The sequence below is a fragment of the Natrix helvetica genome (assembly GCF_964273705.1).
Source record: "Natrix helvetica genome assembly, chromosome: 1".
NCBI classification, from domain to species: Eukaryota; Metazoa; Chordata; class Lepidosauria; order Squamata; family Natricidae; genus Natrix; species Natrix helvetica.
Genome location: NC_138548.1, coordinates 157782731 through 157806314, shown reverse-complemented (window position 1 = coordinate 157806314; position 23584 = coordinate 157782731). Strand labels below are relative to the sequence as shown.

At 42.0% G+C, this 23584-nt stretch overlaps 1 protein-coding gene across 13 annotated transcripts in view; it reads right to left on the bottom strand.

The window, feature by feature from the left end:
- Positions 1–23584, bottom strand: part of SLC4A10 (solute carrier family 4 member 10) — a 240184-nt gene that overhangs the window by 32263 nt on the left and 184337 nt on the right. For all 13 annotated transcript variants that reach the window (XM_081943648.1, XM_081943642.1, XM_081943641.1 and 10 more), the window contains 5 exons: positions 22569–22743; positions 22285–22418; positions 15537–15782; positions 5626–5731; positions 182–343 (listed from right to left, as the gene is read on the bottom strand). In XM_081943648.1, the coding sequence (XP_081799774.1) occupies positions 182–343; positions 5626–5731; positions 15537–15782; positions 22285–22418; positions 22569–22743 (823 nt within the window). The remainder of the gene's footprint in view (positions 1–181; positions 344–5625; positions 5732–15536; positions 15783–22284; positions 22419–22568; positions 22744–23584) is intronic.

The window sequence follows — 23584 nt, the reverse complement described above, 5'->3', positions numbered from 1 at the left end:
ACTTTCTCTCCTCTCCATTGCTATTCTCAGATATCAATCCCCCAAAGGTATTAAACTTCTTTAAAATGCTGTCCCGCGTTGCAGAACCAAGATGATACTAATAACAATTAAATTAGGGATAACTGTGTCTTGCATCATGTGCTTACAATATTTCTTTCATGATTTGATTTTTAAAAATTACCTTGGTTGGGAAGTAACGGCTAGTCTTGAACTGCTTCAGTGTGGACGACAGTATGACCGTAGAAAAGAATAAGATGACTGACCAGAAGAGGACATCTGGAACATAAGGCTCATGATCGCCACAGGCTCGTCCAACAAATATCCCTTTCCAGTTCTGGCATTCCTAGCGGAGAAAGTAAAGGCACTATTTCTGTCTGCTAACTGATGGCATGCTATAAAGCAGAGGTGGGGAAATATGGCCCCTTTATAACTTGTGGACTTCAACTCCCAGAATTCCTGAGATCAGCATAGTTGGCTCAGGAATTCTGGGGGTTGGTCCGCAAATCATAAAAGGAGCATAGTGTCAGAATATTCATGAACTGGAATAGAACATAGCAATAGGTCAGCCATTGGGGACTGGCTGAAATAGAACATGGTAACAAGATCAACCAATGTATAGGCATGGCAACTGGTCAGCCAATGGGAATTATTTGATGACTGAGAGCCATGCCAGAAAGCTCGGAGCCTGGGCATGGCTTACCTATGTAGCTCTGCCTCTGTGCAACAGAACTAATCTAGTCTCTTCTATGAATTGAAACCGGAAACCAATCTCTCCTTTGCCTGTGTTTTGCCTGTAACTGCTACCACATTGGAGAATCAACTATTGGTATTGTACTATTGGTATTTACTCATGTGTTATAAAGAAACCAAAGACAGGACTTTACATGATCAGTAATACTCTTTCTTACATTGAAGGCTATTGTAGACATTTTTAAAAACCCCATGCATAATTTACATTGTATATTTAAATACCTTACATGTTTGAAAGACATATTATGTACAGAAACTCTAATCTGGGAGTCTAGAATTGGCTCTGGACTTGTATTGATAGTGCAATTGGCAGCATACTAAATTTGGCTGCTAAAGAAGTTAGAAAAAGTATTACGCCTTTTTATCCCTGCTGTCTGGGAATACTGGAGGAAGATTAAAATGTGCATAACCATCAGCGCGCTGATGATGCTATTGAGTTTGGTAAAGAAATGTCTTCAAGAAAAACAGTAACCTCCGAGAGCGGCAAGGACCCCACAGATTAAATAGCATCATTTCCCCTTGCTAATTTCTGACTTGCAAGCACTGAAAGGGGTTGCTTTTCACCCTTCACAGTACTGACTCCAGAATAAAAAGTGATTTTAATGGCAGCATGCTAGATGCTACATGAGGTCATATGTCCCGTTCAGATTTGCTGGTGCTTTCTTAGTAATTCTGAACCAGCAGCTTGGACTAGCTTGGGTGCTTGCTTCCTGGAATCCTAAAGCTGAGTTTAACAGCCAGAAATTGGAGGCATAATTATATCTTTCCTTTTTTAGCTTTCCCTTTGTTTCTCTCTTCTTTGACCCTTATATTCTGGTTCCAATTAAAACACACACAAAACTAGTCAAAACATTAAATCAGCTTCGGATAGTAATTTCAAAACAACTAATTGACTCAAAACCATAATGGATTAACTGTGGTTTAATGTAACTGGGAAACAGTGAGGAACAAAGGGAGGTCCAGAATTGGTTGATATCATGTTTCATACCAGCTAATAGTTACATGAGGGTTGTTAATGGAAGGTTCTGAGGTCTATTCTAACCTGGCACTTCATCTCACTTTGTTAGCAACCATTATTTTACATTTTTGGTAGCCATGTTTTTTGTTCATTTTGTTTTGTTTTAATTTAGCATGTTGCTAATGCAGGTCTTAGAAGAAATTAACTAAGTTTTAACAACCAATTTAAGGCAGGAAAAGCTGGATGAAGTGCACAGCTAAAAAGCTCTAAACCATTTCCTCTGGATCAGTGTCAAGTAACTGGCTTGTAAAGCACAACTTCTTGGAGGTTGGTCTGATGGAAAACATCAGATTAACATACAACCGTTTAAATAATTTCTGCTAGTTTTACATTAGAGAGGACTTTCTTTTGCCACCAGGGGGAGATAGACTCCACACAACCACATTATAATAAAAACGACATCGTTCAGACAAATATTTGAATGCTCATTCCGAAAGGCACACATTCCACATCCTATTCCCAAGCTTTTCGTGGTGCTTTTCTGTGTGCAGAAACACTTTCGGCAAACATGTACAGAATCTTCCTTAAAATGTATTTCCATATCAAACCCTTCAGCACATAATATGCTCGTTTGTTCACTGCAAACGTTTAAAAGACCATTTAAAGGAGATCTGTCAGCAATCTGCACTATACAGTAGTCTATATGGCTGAACTGACAGATTATTGGGAATTTGCCTAGACTATGTTTTCCCCTCTTTAAATGGGAAGGGAGTGGAGGAGAGAACATTTTGAAAGTGGATTTTTTTTTGCAAATGGAAAGTCTAGATTATTTGATAAGAATATCTGTATATAGTACCCAGGAAACAATTAAAATGATACCCCTTCTGATTGTTCAAATATAATGAAAGAAAACAGAGAAGATGGAAATGTATGATTCAAAACTTTCCTTCAGGTTCACAGACACTAACAAATGTGATGCTGTAGTATTTGCATAACCCAGCTGCTTAAACCAGCCTGCAGTTTAAAAACTACAGCACTGAGAACACCAGATTGGAATTTTAATTTAATTTTATTTTATTTTTTAAAAATGTCCCTTTGTTTCCATTTGTTTTAGCTTCTCCTGCAAGCCTGGCATTTTTCAACCACAAAAGAGGCTAAATAATTGCATTCCTATAAAAATATGGTTTGAATTTGAAATTAATAATCCCAGGGCTGCATGTATCTCCTTTAAATACTCTTTTGTGTCATCTAGGATGACTTAGTCTTTCCTAGCCCAAAAACTTCAAGGGTATGTGTGGAAGCAACCCAGATCATCCATTTAGGTTTAAGACAAGATCTTCCTATTGCTGCTCTTAACAATATCCTCATCCCACATATTCAGTGTGGCTCTTTGCAACCAAAAGGGTATCCAATAATAACATAATATGCCAGTTTTCTAAAGTGCCCTAAAGCACAAATATTCCTGCTGCAACCATGCAACCTTTGTAATATTCTTGTGACGTCTTGCGTAGGACTCACGCTATTCTTAGCTAAAGAAAAATATAATATTCTTCCCATGTGTTACACAAATCACATTGTATCACAATTCTGCACTAGTGGAATCTGAACAGTTGAAATTTCTTAGAAATATTTTCCAATATTTGGAAGTTCTGCGCTGAGAAGCCAGTGTTACCAGAATGGTGATATAGATATAATAATAATAATAAATGAATAACAATAGCAGTACACATCTACATTAGGTTCATTATCAAGATTATTCTTCTTTAGCATGATCTGTACTCATATTATAGGCAGGTTTGTCACAAGACACATCATTTATTAACGAGGAGCTTTGATTATGTCAAGCTAGGATTAAATCAGAGAGTTATGCACATTGGAAGGCAATCAGACCAGTCTTGTCTTCCAAGACATGTATTTTTAGGAAGCCAAGTCATTCAGATGTTACAAAGATCCTTAACTCAATTTTAGTAGAAGCTAATGATGATCAGTTCATCATCAGCGATTTATTGGAAAGAAAATTCTGTACATAGCCTGTTTTTGTCCCTGTGAAGTGATATCACTTATGCTGGGGTTCCTTTCATTTTTTTTCCCCTTTCTAAGGATAGTTGCGGAAATTTTACAACTCCACACTTAGTAAAATTCTCAGGCCACTCAGATTAATGTTACCCTTACTATGTACTGTTTAGGCAGAATGACAAGCAGTGTTTTGTATGACTTCTCTTTGTTTATTTATTTCAAAAATAAAACATAATAAGCATTTCAAAAGCTATATCCAAAAATAAAAATTAACCACAAATGAAAAGCCAAGATGAAACTCAGAATAAATGCCCACTCAGTTACCTGGTACCAGAGGTGGTATTCAGCAGATTCTGACCAGTTCTGGAGAACCAGTAGCGGAAATTTTGAGTAGTTCGGAGAACCGGCAATTACCACCTCTGACTGGCACCGCCCCCATATATTCTCTGCCTCCAGAGTCCCAGCTGATCGGGAGGGAATGGGGATTTTGCAATAACCTTCCCCTGGAGTGGGGAGGGAATTGAGATTTTATAGTATCCTTCCCCTGCCACACCCACCAAGCCACGCCCACCAAGCCACACCCATAGAACTGGTAGTAAAATTTTTTGAATCCCACCACTACCTGGTATCCAAAGTATGGTGGGATGGAACAGCTTGAACTGTTTATAGAGAATTGCAACAAGGTGGGGGCCTCAACAGCTGCCTTGGATGAGATTAGTCCAAAAGGTAGGGGCTACTATGCAGAAAGCAGGGTCAGTTTATCTCTTGCTTTCATCCCTTCCTGCTTGCTTTTGTTTTTATTCTTGTGCTATCAGTCTTAGTAGGTTTCCTGGTTATCAACCATAATAAAACAAACATCATATTGATTCACATTCAACATGCTGGTAAAAAAGAGTTTGTGTTTATGACTTTCCTGCTACCTTATGGCCTACTGAAAATGCTGTACGGATGGCAAGGGGTTTTTCTAAATGGAATGAAATGTGACCCCAAGGGCAGATAGCAAAAGAACTCCCCCCCCAGCTCAAACATTTGATGGAAGTAAGTTCTCTTGTGAGATCAGAATCTGCTTTTTTTTCAGGGAGTCCAATGAAATACACAAAGCCACATTTCTTAGAGTAGATCCCTAATTATCTGTCTTCAAAACTGCTTGCATATTTGGTGCAAATTGGTGGGGGCTTCTCCTTCTTCCCTTCATAGTGAACACTTTTAACAGAATAGTCAAGGCACATCTTATTTTCCAGGATTTGATTTGTTAACTAGTTTTAGCATGAATCGTAATTCATGTTTTGAGAGTTTATATGCCCTTTGTTTAATTTTTTGCTAATTTTGGACCATAAGGAAGGCTGAGCGCCTTTGAACTCTGGTGCTGGAGAAGACTTCTGCAAGTCCCTTGGACTGCAAGGTGATTAAACCGGTCAGTCCTAGAGGAGATCAACCCTGACTGCTCTTTAGCAGGCCAGATCCTGAAGATGAAACTCAAGTACTTTGGCCACCTAATGAGAAGGAAGGACTCACTGGAGAAGAGCCTAATGCTGGGAAAGACTGAGGGCAAAGGAAGAAGGGGGACGACAGAGAATGAAGTGGCTGGATGGAGTCATTGAAGCAGTTGGTGTGAGCTTAAATGGACTCCGGGGGATGGTAGAGGATAGGAAGGCCTGGAGGAACGTTGTCCATGGGGTCGTGATGGGTCGGATACACAACTAACAACTACAACAAATCATCTTGGATACTCAGTTGAATAGCAAGGAGAGATCTATATTGAATGAATGAATGAAGTATCAATACTGAAAGTAGTTTGCAGACTGGGAGAACACCCTGCCATTAGCCTCTGTATACTGCCCAGATATATCCCATAGGTACATCTTGATTGAATTTACGATATGATTTGGTTGCATACTTACAGTCACAGTAAGATTTGCCCAAGGTATATCATATGAGGACATGTTCTTTGACTGCCAATATTGTAAGGTAGTATTGCTTGGGTTATCTGGTTCCACACAGCTGCATCTGAAAAAACAAATCAATGGTTGATGTTCTCTCAATTAGAAATGAATAATCTAATTCACCATCCTTTTCTCTTGGGCAATCACATATGCATTGAAGTGGGTTAAACAGCCCTGAATGATACCAGACATAATTTTCCAGTCCCAGCAATGGAATTGAATTGTTCCTGTATGTCAATACATACAGTCGTGTCTCTCTCTTCTCTTAAATGTTACAGTATATAGGATGCTTGTTTTCATAGTATATTCCAAAAATGGCCTGGTGATTCATTTGTAAAAGCCCTCTATAAGATGCAATCTCTGCCTCAGTCCATTTGTTTTTACTACTTATCTTTTATTTAGCCTTATTATTATCTTTCTTACTGACCCCCTCTTATTGGTATTATGATGAGGGTGATGATCATTATTTTGTTGCACTGCATGTACACTGAGAGACATGTACACCGGAGACAGATTTCTTGTGTGGCCAAATAAAGTATTCAATTCAATTCAATTTTCAGTCATTGCTCCACTTTGAAGAAAGATGATGACTCTTCAAAACCTCTATTTTTACTAGGTTCTCAGAAGAACAGAATTTTTGTTCTGTGCAGACATACACTTCACTACAATGTAAATTGAGCATTGAAAAAGTTCTCTGATAAGCAGGAGAGAATATATAGCTCTGTTATGAATCATTTTTGTAATTCTGTGGTCCACATTCACACATTTTAAAAAGTGCACAAATACACAGCCCTTCTTCATTCTCTAACAGTTCTCTGCATTGCGATTATGTTGGAATTCCTAACTTGGCATCCCTTGAAATCCTTTACATCATTACAATAATTACATTACTATCATTCAGTTTGAATTATTCTCAAGAAAAGGGTGCAAATGAATAATAGCTGAAACACATTCTGTTCCAGGGGTGAAATCCAGCAGGTTCTGACAGGCCCTGGAGAACCGATAGTGGAAATTTTCAGTAGTTCGGAGAACCGGCAAATGCCACCTCTGACTAGGCCCAGGAGTGGGGAGGGAATGGAGATTTTGCAGTAACCTTCCCCTGCCACGCCCACCAAGCCATGCCCACCAAACCACACCCATCATGCTATGCACCGCCCACCAAGCCACGCCCACAGAACTGGTAGTAAAAAGAATTGAATTTCACCACTGTTCTGTTCCTGTATCTTTTATCAGTTTCCCACAATTGGATGTTGGATTTGGTAATCATTTACTTTGCTGATCAGTACTGATGATGTTACCTAGTCTGGGTAATAAAACATCTTTAAGAAAACAAACCAAGCTCAGAGAGCACCAAGGACCCCTCATTTCAATCCTGAGCTACAAATATTCTCCTTTATTGAGCTCAGCAGATACAGGTAATCCTTATGGCTACAATTGAGCCTAAAATTTCTATTGCTAAGCAATATAGTTGCTAAGTAAGTTATGCTCCCTTTTAATAATAATAATAATAATAATAATAATAATAATAATAATAATAATAATAATAATAATAATAATAATAATTTAATTTGTTAGCCGCTCCCTCTCCGCAAGGGACTCGGGGCGGCGTACAATAAAAACATACATACATACATATAAACATACAGATACACACATATACATACATATACATACACGGAGGAGGTAATAGTTAAATATACATCACATTAATAATAATAAAACATTAGCCATTAAAAATACCCCATAATAATAATACAATTTAAAAGGACTGTCAGGAGGAATAGGATATACTACGGTTGAGCCAGGCCAGATAATTGAAAAAGGTGGGTCTTGAGCTTTACACGGAAGGAGCGGAGATCGGAAGGAGCGGAGATCGGAAGTAATCCTGATGTCAAGGGGGAGGTCATTCCACAGGGCTGGGCCCATCACAGAGAAGGCCCTGCTCCTGGGTGTCGCCCCCCCGACACTGTTTAGTGGACGGTACCCGGAGAAGTGATCTCTCTTGTCACAGTTTGCGATCTCTCTTGTCACAGTTGTTAAATTAGTAACACATCAGCCAGTCATCTGGCTTCCCTCTGGACTCTGCTCGTCAAGATGATCGCAAAAGGTGATCACATGACCCCGGGACATTGCAGCCATCATATATACAGTACATATAAACATCCAAAATTTCATCACGGAATCACAGGAAGGACACCATGGTCATAAGTGTGGAAAATGGTCGTATGTTACTTTTTTCAGTGCTGTTGTAACTTCGAATGTTCACTAAATGAATGGTTTTTAAGTTGAGGACTACCTGTACTCTGCAGGAGTGCCACACGTACTCAACATTTCAAGTTGCCCACCAGCCTTAAACCTTGGATCCTCCCCTGTTAAGCCATAATTCATTTTAGATAAAATGGAACATTAATCCCCACCCCACCCCAGTCCTATGTTGTTCCTTCTGGCTTTCAGCAGATTATCTCAAGCAGAAAAACCTTTCTCTCAGAATATTAATCTTTATTTTATTTTTTAATACCAACCCTGGGATTGAACCTGGGCATAAAAAGCCTCCGTTCTGTTATTAAGCTTGATGGGGTTGCTAATATCAATCTCCATGATTGTCAGCCGGGGATTTGTGGCAAAACTAAATGAAAAGGTTAGGGATAAACAGGAAAAGGGGATTATAAAATAAGGGATTGGGCTGGAAAACAAAAAAAGATCATACAGTGGGGTAATTCTGTTTGCAACTTCAAGCCCCATCAAAGTTTTTTTTTTACCATGTTTCAGGAACAAAACAAGAGATTTTATTTTTGCCATTTAATTTGGAATGATATAACACTGTACTGTGTAAACAAAGTTCAGTTGCCTTTTGAAAAAGCACCTTTAGGACTGTGGAAAATTAAAAATAATAATAATAATTTGCCCCCTGCTGTGGGAAGCAAATAGTAGTGCAAAAGAGATTTGGACCAGTTTTATCAAAATGTCTGGACACGCAAGAATACTCCAACTTGTCATACGGCAATATACTTTTCCTGTTTCCCAGCTGCTGTTAAAGTTACATGTCAAAAATGAATTATGAAGCCAAATGAAAGAACTACAGAAGATGCCATGTAGGTATCCAAGCGTTAAAAAAGCAACGCCAAAGCAACTGTGGGTCCAAGGAGGAAGTTTGTTCTATATACTGTTTCAAAGAAAAAGAGAAGAGACAAATGCTTCTCAGAAAGCAACCATCTAAAGCAGATAATGAGCTTTTCCATCCCAAACTTTGACACAGAATATAAATGGGTGGGTGGGTAGGTGGGTGGGTGGGTGGGTGGGTGGATGGATGGATGGATGGTGGGTGGGTGGGTGGGTGGGTGGGTGGGTAGGTAGGTAGGTAGGTAGATGATAGATAGATAGATAGATAGATAGATAGATAGATAGATAGATAGATAGATAGATAGATAGATAGATGATAGAGATACATATATACAAATGTTATCTTCAGATCTAGAAAGATTTTTTTGCCTTGGGCAGTTGAAACTAAAAATAGGGGCAGTTGATTAAGAAAGTTGTCCACCTGTGCAAGTTTTCCAAATACTCTGCTCCAAACAGAAGAGTGCATCTGTAGGTCAGGATGGAACTATGGAATCCTTGCTGCTCTTTAAGCTTGGTTGTTTGCTTGCAGATGTTTCATTACCAGACTAGGTAACATCATCAGTCTTCAGAGTATCAGGGACTCCATTCTATCCCCTCCTCTGTCAATCACCAGCATCCCACACCCACTGAGCAACCTCAGGAAGGCCTGTGCTGTTCTGAATCCCCCCTCCCCCAGGAGTGTCTGTGCATATGTATGAACATACACATTGACAAAAGCACCAGCACTTGGAGACTGAATTCTCCATCAATGTACATGGGCGGGTATTTAACTATATGTGTACATATGTAATCAAATGGGTGTGCATCTGTGTGTATGTTTGTGTGTGTGAATGAATGACATACGGTGTTCTTCTAAGACTGTTTTGGGTTGTTTTTCTATTGTTTTATTTGAGACAGAGTAAAAATTTGAAAATGAGTTTCTGTCCATAAGATTTCAGTACCTCGTTGCTGCTATATATGGGAGATGCTCACTGTTGGCCTCCCTCTCCTTCTCTTAAAAAAAATTAGCTTTTATCAGTTCTGCAACAGAGACTTCATGGAGACTTTCTCTACATCAATGTTTACAGACATGCTGGAAAAGGAACCACTCTAGGAAGGAAGGAAGGAAGGAAGGAAGGAAACATTCTCTCCATTGTCATTTGATACCAGCGAACATCCCATAGTAAGGTCACATAGTTGGTTAGATTGAATGTAATTTATCTTAATTACAATCATTATGCAATTCTCCATGTCCCTTGATGACTGCAAAGTATAAGGTGGCTCAATGAGTGTATGAAGAGTTAGCAGAAACAGGATGGATGGAGTCCAGATCCCTCCCACATCAGTGTGCCTGCGGACCCTGCATTGAGATTGTGCATTTGGCTTCATTAGGGAAGCAGCCATATACAGATTGTGCTTATTAGACTCCTCTGTCCAATCAGGCACTATTGACCAAAATTCCCCACCAGATAAAAGAACATGTTCATGTTCTCTTTTCACTAATGTTTCAAAGGTGCTAAGTCAAATGTGAGCACGTACAGGTCTCCTGAAGGTACTCAGTGCCCAGTGCCTGAGAGGCTGAAGTCTCACAATGGAGCCTACCAGGAGTGATATACACCTACCTTCCCTACAGGTTCACAAATATGAACGCATGCGCTCACATACACCACCTCCGTGCATATGCAGATCCTTCCATGCATGCGCTTTTGGTGAAAAAAAATGCCTAAATGGAATGCTATAGAGCCGGGCACAGGTGGGCGTCTCCACCCCTGATTTCCGCTACCGGTTCAGGCAATCTGGTCTGAACCGGTAGAATACCACCTCTGGAGCCTTCACCTAGAGAGCAGATGATTGTGAGGCCAACTCACAAACACCTTTGCTAAGTCCCCTCATTCATACTTAGGATTCAAAGATAGTTGGGGTTTACAGGTTTTAAATATAAGACCTAACCCCAAAATTCAAGCAAGCAAGCAAGCAAGCAAACAAACAAATAGATAAGTAATAGCAGCATCCTTTAACTAAAAGAATCTAGGTCAGTTAATCATCAGAATGACATGAACTTGGCACCTTTAACAACTTTCACAGTGGGATGTTACGCTCTCAATTCTTAAATGTTTGCCATGGACAGATTGTCATATGCATACCGCCATGCCAAAGCTCTTTGAAATTATTCAGTATAATCTGTTAATAATCAAGGGACGTCTGGTTAAAAAAATAGTTTCTCTTTTTTGTTAGAAAACATCAATTCATCCCTTTTGAAGTAGAGAATAGAACTGCCAAAGTAAAGATTAAAATTAGTGAATCGATTTTTGAATATTATCTAGGGAAAATCGATTCTGATGAAGTAATGGCAGGTGGGGGTGGCCTTGGGAGACAGGAGGAAGAGCTGCCGACCGCACAACTGGCTCGCAAAGATGTCTCGGCCTATAGAAGGGGGAATGGCATGGGAAATATTTCAGAAGGGCCCCACTCTAGTAAAAGGAAAGAAAAGGAGAAATGCATTCAGTCTCGCAAGATTCTGTTTAAGTAACCTTACAATAAAAAATAGAGTTTGGCTGTGCTTGTTTGGTGGACTACCTCACCGGGGTAACACATGAAAGATATAAACATTCACATTTTATTTGGAACACTTGTCTTTATTTTTTTCCACTTAGACCCTATCAACACTTACAGGACGCACAGCAAAAAAGGGATAGGGCTTCTCGGCAAAGGTGGATATTCAACACTTCAATGTTGGAGCATTGCTTGCTGAACAAGCAACCATTGCTGTTCTTGAGGATTCCATTCCAGTATAAAACTATGGATCATGAAACTGTGAATAACAAAACTTCAGTTGCCAAAAGGAAGCCCACAACCCTGCCAATTTTATTCCTGTGGCCCTTAGAACCTAAACAAATGTGTGAATGGTTATCAAAAAGACCATCTACCCTGTGGTAGACAGGTATATAAATGTAAAAAAAACCCTTAATAATGCAATGTAAAAAAAAAAACCTTAATAATAATAGGAAAATGTGGCATATAAATTCCACTTATAGACTCATTTGTAGATAAATGAATCCCGCCCGGCGCCCAGGAGTAGGTCCTTCTCTGTGATGGGCCCGACCCTATGGAATGACCTCCCCCCCGATATTAGAACAACTACCGATCTCCGCTCCTTCCGCAAGAAATTAAAGACCCACCTGTTCCATTTAGCCGGCCTGGCCTAACCGTAGTTTTAATTTCCAACACTTCTGACCGGTATTTTAATCTCTGGGGATAGATTTTTTAGATTGCTTTTAATTTTTGTTTTAGAACGGTTTTATATTGTTTTGTTTTATGGGTATCCGATATTGTATTTTGTATGTGGTTTTTAGCTGTGTTTTGTACACCGCCCCGAGTCCCTTCGGGGAGAGGGAGCGGTTTACAAATGTAATAAAAAATAAATAAATAAATAAATAAATAAATAAATAAATAAATAAATAAATAAGGAAGTATCTACAGTGGAATCCGTTATGAGGTACCGGTAAGTGTAAAGGTATCATTCAACATTCAAGGAAGGCCTATTTTTATACCCAGTAATAAAGTATTACACAGAGATACATACAGACACAGATCCACACAGACACACCCACCCACCCAAGGCATTCTTGTACTAAGGACATACACTATTCATACAAGGCAAAGGACTGTTACAGAAGGTTATAAACTCAATATATACCCTTTAATCGATTTCCCCACAAGAATCTCTATGTAAATACATCTATTTTCTATACATGTCCACTGAGAAATAAAATTTATTGACATTCATTGGATTGACTTTCAGTAAGCACTCAGAGAATTGCAACCATATAGTTAGCTATTCAGCTTTGGAAAACATATGATGCCTTTATATTATCCATCAGCTATCCATCAGTAAAGTGATATGTTTGGCCAATGACAAATTCCACAGATAGTGGGGTTGGGTGGGTGGCGGGGAGTGGGGGGGGATTTGTAATGTGAAATGATGTATTGAGCTAAAGGAGTGAAAAAAGACAAAATGAGCAGGTGTGTATACTTATTTTATGAATGATAATGGCTAGCAATTAAAAAAAACCACAGAGAATTTCATTTGCGATTTCTGACAAGTGAGAGATTGATATAGATTTAGAAATTGAAAAGGTCTTTCAGAATTTATTACTGCAACCACGCATGAGCAGACTCATACATCGGTTACAATTGCCATGAAGATACCTATGTTGATTTCTTTAGAAATATTTGACCATATAATGAACCATTCCAGAAAGAATTTCAGTATACGTACCTACATGAAAAAACAAAGGATTTCACAGCTTTCAGAACACTGAGACAAACTTCACTACAAAATTGTAGATAAGCATATTAGCAAACCAGCCACTGGATCCTGTCCATCATCTTGTTGATTCCTCACTAATCCCATTGTCATTTGTTCATTTTTGCATCTTCTCTTTCACCAAAGTAGAATCGGTAATCTAGCATCTAGTAGGTGCTTTCGTCAATGTGAAGGAACTATGGGAGATGTAACTTTCTACCTTTGCTATATTTTACGGCTCAGCTGCCTCCCGCCACTCATCCCACTTCAATGGGATTCTCACAGTATGAACTTTTTCATTCTCTACCAGTTGCATCTGAAGGCAAGTTATTTCAAAGGGCAGCAGTTTTTTCCTCACAGATAATTACAATTGCACCTTGATATGTCACCAACATTTATAAGGTAAAATACAACATAGCGGGCTGCAGTTGTGAAAGTTTAGTGTAAAAGTAAACAGCCAGTCTTTCCTTGGCATCAAATCCCAAACAATGTTATAGTTATAGGGAAACAGTATTTCAAAGCTGTAGAGAGGAAGATAACCTTGATAGAAATAGATGAAGTTCGTTACCAAGATGACAAGGGGGAAACCATATATTAAGCCCACAAAATAGCTTTCTCAAATGGTTCAAAAGTCCCCTCAGTAATTTACAAGAGTATAAGAAAGGGAAGGAGATACAGCACAATTAGACTTATAAAAAGGTAAAGGTTCCCCTGGCACCAGGGGTGGGTTCCTGCCAGTTCTAACCTCTTCTGTAGAAGAGGTTCCACAAATCTACAGTGCCGTTTAGAACCGGTTCCAGCTCCCTCCCTCCCGCCCGTCCACACATCATCAAGATGAAGAGCAAGAGGAGGAATTCTGGGAGTTGAAGTCCACAAGTCTTAAAGCTGTCAAGTATGAACACCCCTGGGGTTTTTTTCTAAAGGGTTAGGGGTGCAAGGGTCTTGTAACTTGACAGCTTTAAGATTTGGACACTTCAATGCCAGAGTTCCTGAGCCAACATGACTGGAGGAGGAATTCTTGGAGTTGAAGTCCACACGTCTTAAAGCTGTCAAATTTGAATACCCATGGGGTGTTTTTTCTAAAGGGTTAGGGGGTGCAAGGGTCTTGTAACTTGACAGCTTTAAGACTTGAGTGCTTCAAATGCCAGAGTTTCTGAGCCAACATTTTGGTTGCTAAGCAAGAGCGTTGTTAAGTGAGATTCACCACATTTTACAAGTTGGCCAAGCCCACCCAGTCACATGGCTGGCAAGCCACTCCCGCCCAGTCACATGGCTGGCAAGCCACTCCCACAAAGCAGGCCACACCTACAGAAGAGGTTCTAAAAAAAATTGAAACCCACCACTGCCTAACACATATGTGCTAGTCGTTCCTGATTCTAGGGGGTGGTGCTCATTTCCATTTCAAACCGAAGAGCCAGCACTGTCCAAAGATGTCTCCATCATGAGGCCGGCATGACTAAACGCCAATGGCAGTTAGTTACATTCCCACCAAAGTGGTCCCTATTTTTCTGAGGTAAACCAGAAATGGGCTGCGTAAACAAGTGGAGCTCCATTCATGGGATGCAGAAAAACATATCTCCATGGAATCGGTCCCTGTCGCCCGAAAGGTTGGGGGCCATTGCTATATGGTATCTAAAATTTATTCAGGCACACAACATTCACAGCATTTACACTGCAGTGTCCAGGTTATTTTCAGAGAGAAACCCATGCAACCACATAGTTTAACCACAAACTATTCAGATTTTTAGCATTAGGACTAAGATAAAGACTAAGCTAGCATAAACTTAGTTTTACCAAATGAGTTGGTTATTCCATTTAATTCAAATAGAACAAAGCATAATTAATTTTAGGGTTAGCTGAACATTTTGTATGATTCAGAATGGTTTTGCTGAATTGTTTATGTTGCAGAATATCTCAATTGCTGAAAGTTTGTGGCTTATACTAACTACTCTTATCCGAAAAGGAGAATTTTGGCCTACAGAAAGACATTTCTCTAAAAAAAAAAAAAAAACCCCAGCCCCAACCTACCATATCAATTAATGACTGCTTTAAAGTTAACATTCATGAAATAAAATTTCATTTTGAAAAACACCAGGTTACCTTTCTTTAAATTTGTAACCATTTCCTCTTTTATATGAACAGAAAAAACAGTATAGAAAGTATATAATGCAACTTCAAAATTAATAATTATGATAATAACAAAAGGGGAGATAATGAGTCCATATTCTTATATATCCTATTTATTTAAAAATCTAATTAAAATATTGACAAACAACAGATATCAATGTGATCATGATGATCTTGACAACTTCATCAACCTGAGATTCATGAAGAGAGAGCCAAACCTTAGCAAGAAATAGCAAATTTCTCTTTCTACTGGGCATTTCCTCCCTAATTCTCCTAGTAGAAACTCTCTCTTTGGCAAATAACATCAGTAACAATTAATGGAGAAAATCTTACTTACGAGTATTGTGTTAGAAGTTCCAAGTTATTATACATGTTGATTGGATATGTTTCTCTGAGATGATAGAGCTTTTCTAAGGCCTCATAAATGAAAATGATGCAGATAAGAGATGCAAAAGCTTCTTCCGTAAACCGAGTAATATAGCACACCAAAGAACTTGCATCAGTCGCAACGAGAATGAGACACAGAATTGCAGTCCATAAACCAATGCTCGCTCTCAAAGAAAGGTAAGACAATCCGTATTCCCTATTAATAGAGTTTTGAAAATATTACTGCAGTGGTCAAATAAGAAAATATAGACTTGGGAATTCTATGTGGTCTCTAGACAATCAATTATTCTTCAAATCAGCTTTTTGGGAAAGCATAAGAAAGGCTATAACTACTTATTGTCATCTGGCAATGCTAAGCCATAAAACATATTTCAGTAATAAGGGTGATTTTTCTGGCTTATGGTTGTAATATTGCCTTGAGGCAAATTCCTCAATTTGCTTGCAAATCTCAAAAAATAAAAAGGCTTCCATTCTGCTCTTGAAGAGTCCGGGATTTTATTACTGGATTTTATTCTCTTGTTCCTATAGTTGGTTTTATCTTAAATATTGATAGATGTTATACTGTTGACATATTCTGCAAATAGGAGGGGCATTATGTATGTGAGTGAATAAATACATAAATACAATGCTATGTTAGGTTGTGGTTCACAGGTTCACCTCACCCAGGAGAAACACCTAGAATTCATTTTAAAGAACAATGATATTCAAATATACAAAGTAAAACTAATATTTAATTAGACACAATCCCAAATATACAAGAATTTGGGCATAAAATATCAATGTAGACAAATACATCTACGGTCACTCTAAATTGGCCAAGGAATGGGCCTTGGTCCTTACCTGATACGCTCACTTTCTGGTAGAGTAGAGACAGCAGCCAGACTGGGTATGCTCCGTCCATTAACCAATCGGACTGAGTCTACACTTATGATGTCATCGGGCCCTTGTGGCTCCTCCCCAGTTTCAGATGAAGGAAAACTGTAGACTCAAGTGAGAATTGTGAGCAAAAAGTGAAAGTCCATAGTCACTGTATCTCTCTCTCTCTCTCCTCCACACAAGGAATCCCCTCGTGTGACCCATACCAGGGGGGGCTGGCTGCTGTCTCTACTCTATCAGAAAATGAGCATATCAGGTAAGGACCAGTGCCCATTTTCCTGTTATCGTAGAGACAACAGCCAGACTAGGATGTACCAAAGACTGGGCTGTCCACTAGGGTGGGAAATTGTAAAAAAAGGTCCGTTAGGGCACAAGCACTTGTTGCAGCACCCTGCGCCCAAAGGCCGCATCAGCCGACGGATACTTGGCCAACTTGTAATGACGTATGAAGACTGTGGGAGATGCCCAGCAAACTTCTTCCAAGGTGGCTTGAGTGGACCAAGCCGCAGATGTTGCAGTGCTGCATGTAGAGTGAGCTGTAATGTTTGCAGAGACCTGTATGGATTGAAGTTCATAAGAAGCCTTGGTACCCAAGGAGGCCTGGCGAAAGGAGATTAAGAGAGCTTCCAAGTGGCGGAACGAGGTGGTGTGATCGATGTAGATCTTGAGGGCACAATGTACGTCAAGAGTGTGCCACTTGTGCTCCCTCTCGTGACGTGGAGATGGACAGAAATCAGGTAAGGTCAACTCCTGACCTCGGTGGAAACAGCTATTGACCTTCGGTATAAATGTTGGGTCGAGTCTTAAGACAACTCGGTCTGGATGGAACAAGCACAAGTAATGCCTGACTGAAAGAGCAGCCAAATCAGAAACATGTCTGGCTAAGGTTACAGCCACCAAAAACAGCGTTTTGAAGGACAACAGTTTCAAAGAAGTGGATCTCATAGGTTCAAAGGCGCGGATGTCAAAGCCTCTAGGACACGAGGTAAGTCCCAAGTTGGATATCTATGTATGGCAGGGAGATGCAGATTGGACGCTCCACAGAGAAATCTCCGGATCAAGGGGTGAGAAGGTAGATGTTCGGATGCCAGGCCATCCAGAACAGAGGCCAGAGCGGCCACCTGTTGGCGTAGCGTGTTAGGGGTAAGTCCCTGATCAAGCCCCCTCTGCAGGAAGTCCAATATCTGCGGAATGGATGCCCTAAGTGGGTCAACAGTCTAGTTGGAACACCACAGAGCAAAAGTACACCACGTGGCATCATAAATGCTGTTAGTAGAACTTCTGCATGATGCCTGAGTGGTAGCAATGACGTTGAGGGAGATGTTATTGGCTGTTAAGGCTTGCCGCTCAATCGCCATGCAATTAATTGCAGCCACTGGGTGTCGGGGGATGACAAACTGACCCTTGGTGTAGAGACAGGAGAGACCATGGGATGTGCCATGGGGTGGAGATTGACAGAGTAACTAGGTTGGCATACCAAGGCCGGCGTGGCCAATTTGGCGCTAGCAGCAACAGTTCTGCCTCCTGCTCCAGCATTTTTTGAATTACCCTCTGAATGAGGGGAAGAGGAGGAAATGCATACAGGAGACCCCTGAGCCACTGGCATCTGAGAGCGTCTACTCCTTCTGCCATGGAGTCTATGAACCTCGAGTAATACCTGGATACCTGGTTGTTGTCTGCCGTTGCGAACAGGTCTAGGGCTGGGATGCCGAACCATAGTGTCAGTCGATGGAAGATGTTTGGATGGATGCTCCACTCCACCTGATCTATTGTCTGGCTCAGCCAGTCTGCTTGGACATTGGAGACCCCTGAGATGTGTTCTTCCCTGAGAGATGACAGGTGAGATTCCGCCCACTGGCACAGCAGGTCGGACTCCTGCATTAGGGACCAGGAATGAGTTCCCCCTGTCTGTTTATGTGTGCCTTGGTCGTGGTATTGTCCATGAGGACTAATATGTGTCGGGCCTGAACTCTGTGGTGGAAGTGTCTGAGGGCGAGGCGAACCGCCTGCAATTCTAGCCATTTATGCTGTTTTGGCTCTCTTTGAGGGACCACTGATCCTGAGCCACTAGGTCCTGCATGTGTGTCCCCCATCCTGTCAGACTTGCATCCGTCGTAAGTGTGAGATGGCACGGCTCCCTGAACAAGGTCCCTTGCAAAAACGCGAGGACTGCCACCATTTGAGAGAGTGTAATACCTGTCTAGGAAGGAGGACCCTGAGAGGAGAGCTGCCCTGTTGGCCTTTTGATGTGGAAGCATGAACCATTGAAGGCTCCTGCTGTGAAACCTGGCCCACGGGACAATTCCAAAGCAGGATACCATCTTGCCCAAGACATGGGAGAGAAGAAGAAGGGATGCCTTGCGTAGACGTTGCACCTTCCTGACAAGTTCCCTCAGACTGAGAATGTGGTCGTTGGATAGGAACACCCTCTCCACCATGGTGACTATCGAGACCCTGAGGTAGAGAAGGCGGGTGCTGGGAACGAGGTGACTCTTTTTGAGATTCATCCCGAACCCGTGATTCCGCAAGGTATGAATGGTGAGGGTGAGTCTATGAAGATGGGGATATGAAGGTAAGCTTCGGTCAAGTCTACCAATGTGAGGAAATCACCTTTCCTGACCGCCTGAAGGATGGTGTGCAGAGAATGCATTTTGAACCACCGATAGACAATGTGGCGGTTCAATGTTTTTAGATCTAAAATTGCTCTCCATCCCCCATAATTCTTCGGTACCACAAACAGGCGGGAATAAAAACCCTGCCCTTCCTGATGGGGAGGAACCGGTTGGATGGCCCGGATCTCCAACAGGTGCTGATTGGCCTGTTCCATCAGTGCCCTCTTGCGAGGACACCAAGAGACCAGGCATGGCAAGAAGTGTTCCTGGGGGATAGAAAGGAATTCTAGCATGAGACCAAATTTGACAATTTTGAGTACCCAATTGTCTGTTGTGGTCTCCTCCCAGCGGTGGGCAAAGAACACCAGGTGGCCTTCGATCGGAAGAGAGTCCAGATAGTCATTTCCTACGTGAAAAATGGGGTTGCCTCCTCCACGGTAAGATTTCATGGAGGGGAAATGCTGTGTGTTTCTATTGGACCTGTCCTGGTGTGATCCCTGTCTCGGAGTGTAGGATTGGCATTGTGGACAGGGGAAGGAAGGTCCCCCATCCGCCGGTCGAAAGGGTGACCTCCTATAGAAGGGAGCGGGCCGACTGTCCTGTTTCTTGTAGATGGATGAAAGGATCTTGCACTTGTCTTTAGATTCCGTGAGGTATGGGTCTAAGGAATTACTAAATAATTGGGTGCCACTGAATGGGGAGGCTGCTAGGCGCCACTTGGTACGGACATTCGCCTGCCATGGCTTGAGCCAAAGCAGATACCTGGCCGTGACCGAAGAGGCCATGGCTTTAGAAGCAAATCTAGCAGCATTAAGGGAAGAATCAGCCGCAAATTCAACTGCTCCCTTATCTTGTTGAGATTCCTATGTGATCTAGTGTCAGTAGGAGTGATGCACTCCTGAAGCTGGTCAATCCAGACCAGGGCCTCCCTGGAGAAAAAGGAAGTGGCCGTAGAGGCCCTAACAGCCCAGGCCCCAGCCTGATAGTTTTTTACTAACATTTGATTTGACCTTTTCTCCTCAGGGTTGAGAACCTCCTCAGGGGCTCCAGAGACCACAGTAGGTGAAGACAGGGCTGCAACCGGTGCATCCACTGGGGGAGTCTCGAAGAACTTGGTGAGGTCTGGTGCAATGTTGTAGAGACATTTGTCAAGGTTGGTCAGCTTTGGGTCCGTGCCTGGAGACTCCTACTACTTCTGGATGATGTTCAGGAATATCTTGGGAACAGGGATCAGGTCTTTTTCCCCCATGGGTTTGGTGAATGGGGTACTGGGACCCTCAGTTGAAGCCTGGTCCGTGCCAGTTTATCTTGTGAAGTAGAAGCTGAAGCAGAAGATGGTAAATTAGCAGCTTTGATGGCCTTAAGTAGAAGGGACTTGAAATGACCAGTTTTGAATAATCTGGTAAAGGCAGGGGTATCTGGCGTGACCACCTTATCATCAGACAAGTCTTGCTCCCCGCCAATTGAGGCCTGAGAAGTAGAGGCAGAGGGATCAGATTGCTAAGCTGCAGCAGAAGATTTATGCTTATGGCCATGTGATGGAGCAGATTGGGGTTGCTGTTGTAGGCCAGCAGCCATGACCTGTTTAATGGTTTCAGCAATGATAGTTGCCATATCAGCAGGAGAGGTGTACATGGTGTGGAGGGCCCCAGAGCCATGTGTAACAAAGAGGGAAGCCTGTTCAAAGGTGTGCTCCCTATTGAGAGGGACATCAAAGAAATTGCCTCTGTTGTCAGGTTCCATCGAAGACAAGGACTCCAAAGAAGACAATTCTTCTTTCCAAGGGGGGGGGGGGTCAGGGCCCATGGGAGACAAGACAGGTGGATCTGGAGATGCCACTTGGTGATCCTCTGAGGGAGGGAGGGAGGGTTGGGCAGTTAGACTATGTTGCTGTTTTTGGGCGCTCTGAAATTCTTTCTCAAGGGCCTTCTGCCTATGCTCTTCTGCCCTGGTAGTCGCTTTAGAGAACTTGGGGTTTACTCCTGAGGAAGGAGCCTCTTTGGCTTGCCTCTTCCTGCTGTTCTTTGCCCCTGATGGCCCTGTCTCCTCTAGTCCTGCATTCATATCCATAGCTGGATCAGCCATTTCCCCAAACATAAATCAACACCCCAATAAGATAGGCAGTGGTGTCACCCATTTGCTGGTCAGGCGCTCCTGATCCGGTCCACCTGGGGTGATCCCGCATTGCTGGGCACTCCAAACGGCTGCTGTAGAATTCGCGTCTTTTTTAAAAGCGTCCAAAATGGCTGACTGTTTTTTTCTGAGGCTTTTTCGACCCGCAAAATGGCCACTGATACTAAGTGTGGCCAGGCGATCTGCAGAATGGCCACCGGACTCGCCTGGAACCGCTGCGCGTGAAACGGCCGGTTGTGCGTCCCTCTGAGTGCCCAGAATCAAGAAGCGCTGTGGGGAAACAGCCATGGAGCCGTAGCTCGTGAGCTGGCCGATCTGATTGCAAGGCAGGCTTCCTGAGTAAACTCGTGGCCGCAGGCAATCAGATGGCTGAGGAGAGGCAGCCAGAAATCAGTGTCGAATTTCCCTCCAATTTGTAGAATAAAGGATTATTTAAGGAACCAATGTAAAGGAACAATAAATTTTTGGGAAAATTCACCAATTAAAGATATAATTAAATAATTTGGAGGAGAGATCAATTCTCACAGCCAGTCCAGGTTGGACTGAGTCTGAAACTGGGGAGGAGCCACAAGGGCCCGATGACATCATAAGTGTAGACTCAGTCCAATTGGTTAATGGGCGGAGCATACCTGGTCTAGCTGCTGTCTCTACGATAACAAGAAAATATAACATTTTAAGGATAGCATTAGCAGTTAGACTTATATACCGGTTCACAGTGCTTTACAGCCCTCTCTAAGCGGTTTACAAAGTCAGCATAATGCCCCCAACAATCTGCGTCCTCATTTTACCAATCTCGGAAGGATGGAAGGCTGAGTCAACCTTGAGCCGGTCAGGATTGAAGGAATTGAACTGCTGTCAATGTGAGCAGAATTAGCCTGCAATCCTGCATTTTAAGTTAACCACTGTGCCACCATGGCTCAAGTATGCTGCTATCTTGTTTATCAATCAATAGTGGACTTTTAGAGATGAGATTAAACATATCAAACTTAGCACAACTTTTTTGAGCCTTTCTAAGAGGCTCATTCAATTGAAGGCAGAAATGGTGAAACTCAAAAAGGAGGAACACAGAGCACTTACTTGCAAAATTTGAATAATATCTTTTCAAACACCAAAACTGGTCCTGTGCTACCCAATATGGTAAGAGGCTGCCCACCAAACAGTGAGTAAGCTATTCCGGTCATCGATGCACCAAACAGAGATTCTATTGCACTCTGTGTATTAAAAAAAAAAAAAAGCAGAATTGAAAAGTTAGAGCTGTGACTTGGGAATTGATCCTTAGAAAATGCCACCCAGAACGTTTTATTTATTGGGATAGGGACAAATAGATACAGTAAGGCTGAAAATCCAATTGCAACACATACTATACGACCCTCTGTTGCTTCTCCCAGCAAACCGCCAAAGGTGATAACAGGAGACATACAAGCACAATAGAGAAATAGAAAAGATGCTAGACACTGCAAGCTGAATGCATCGGTGAAGTCACTCAACAAGAATGGCACTTTCCTCTTGATATCTAAAACCAAGCCCCCAAAGAGCCTAAAGAGAATGGAAAAAGAATGAATATTACTAAAATGTGATTTTTTTTTAAAGCAGAAACTGATAGTTACACTAAAATTTAATGTGCTATTTGCATTCATTTTTAAAATGAGGTATGAAATAGTCAAGAAGTCTCCAGATCACCATCTTCCCGTTTCTAGCATTATGCTTTAACCACTACATCAAACTGGTTCCTAACATCAGTATTAAGTGTTAGAGTATTAGTATTAGGTATTGAAATACCCTTGATGGCAACAGGTTACTGCCACTGAGATATGAGAGAAAGCAGAACTGGAACCACTTTATTTTGGCAGAAATCCTGACAAGAGAATTTCCTGCCCGTATACAAACATAGCCAGATGGCATGGAAAGATCTTCAAAGTTGCTGCTAGGCCAGTGGTGGGTTCCTGCCGGATCGCACCGGATCGCGCACTCCCTTTCGGTGCTAAACCCGGAAGTACGGTCTTGCCCCGCCCCTGGCGACGGGACGACGCTTGCCTGCGCTCCACCAGCTCGGCTGGGAACGGAGACGTTTCCTCAGCGGAGCGGAGCACCTGAAAGGGACGCAGGCTCAGCCTGCCAGGCTGCCACCACTCCACTGAAGACATTGCTGAGCAGAGAAACGTCTCCGTTCCCAGCCGAGCTGGTGGAGCGCAGGCAAGCGTCGTCGCGTCGCCAGGGGCGGGGCAAGACCGTACTTCCGGGTTTAGCGCCGAAAGGGAGCGCACGATCTGGTGCGATCCGGCAGGTGCTAGGCCAACAAGAGAATATAGTGCAATGATGCTACAAGTAGGAAGTTCAGTGGCTTTGCTTGAGAGAAAGCCAAAATGGTCCCCTAACC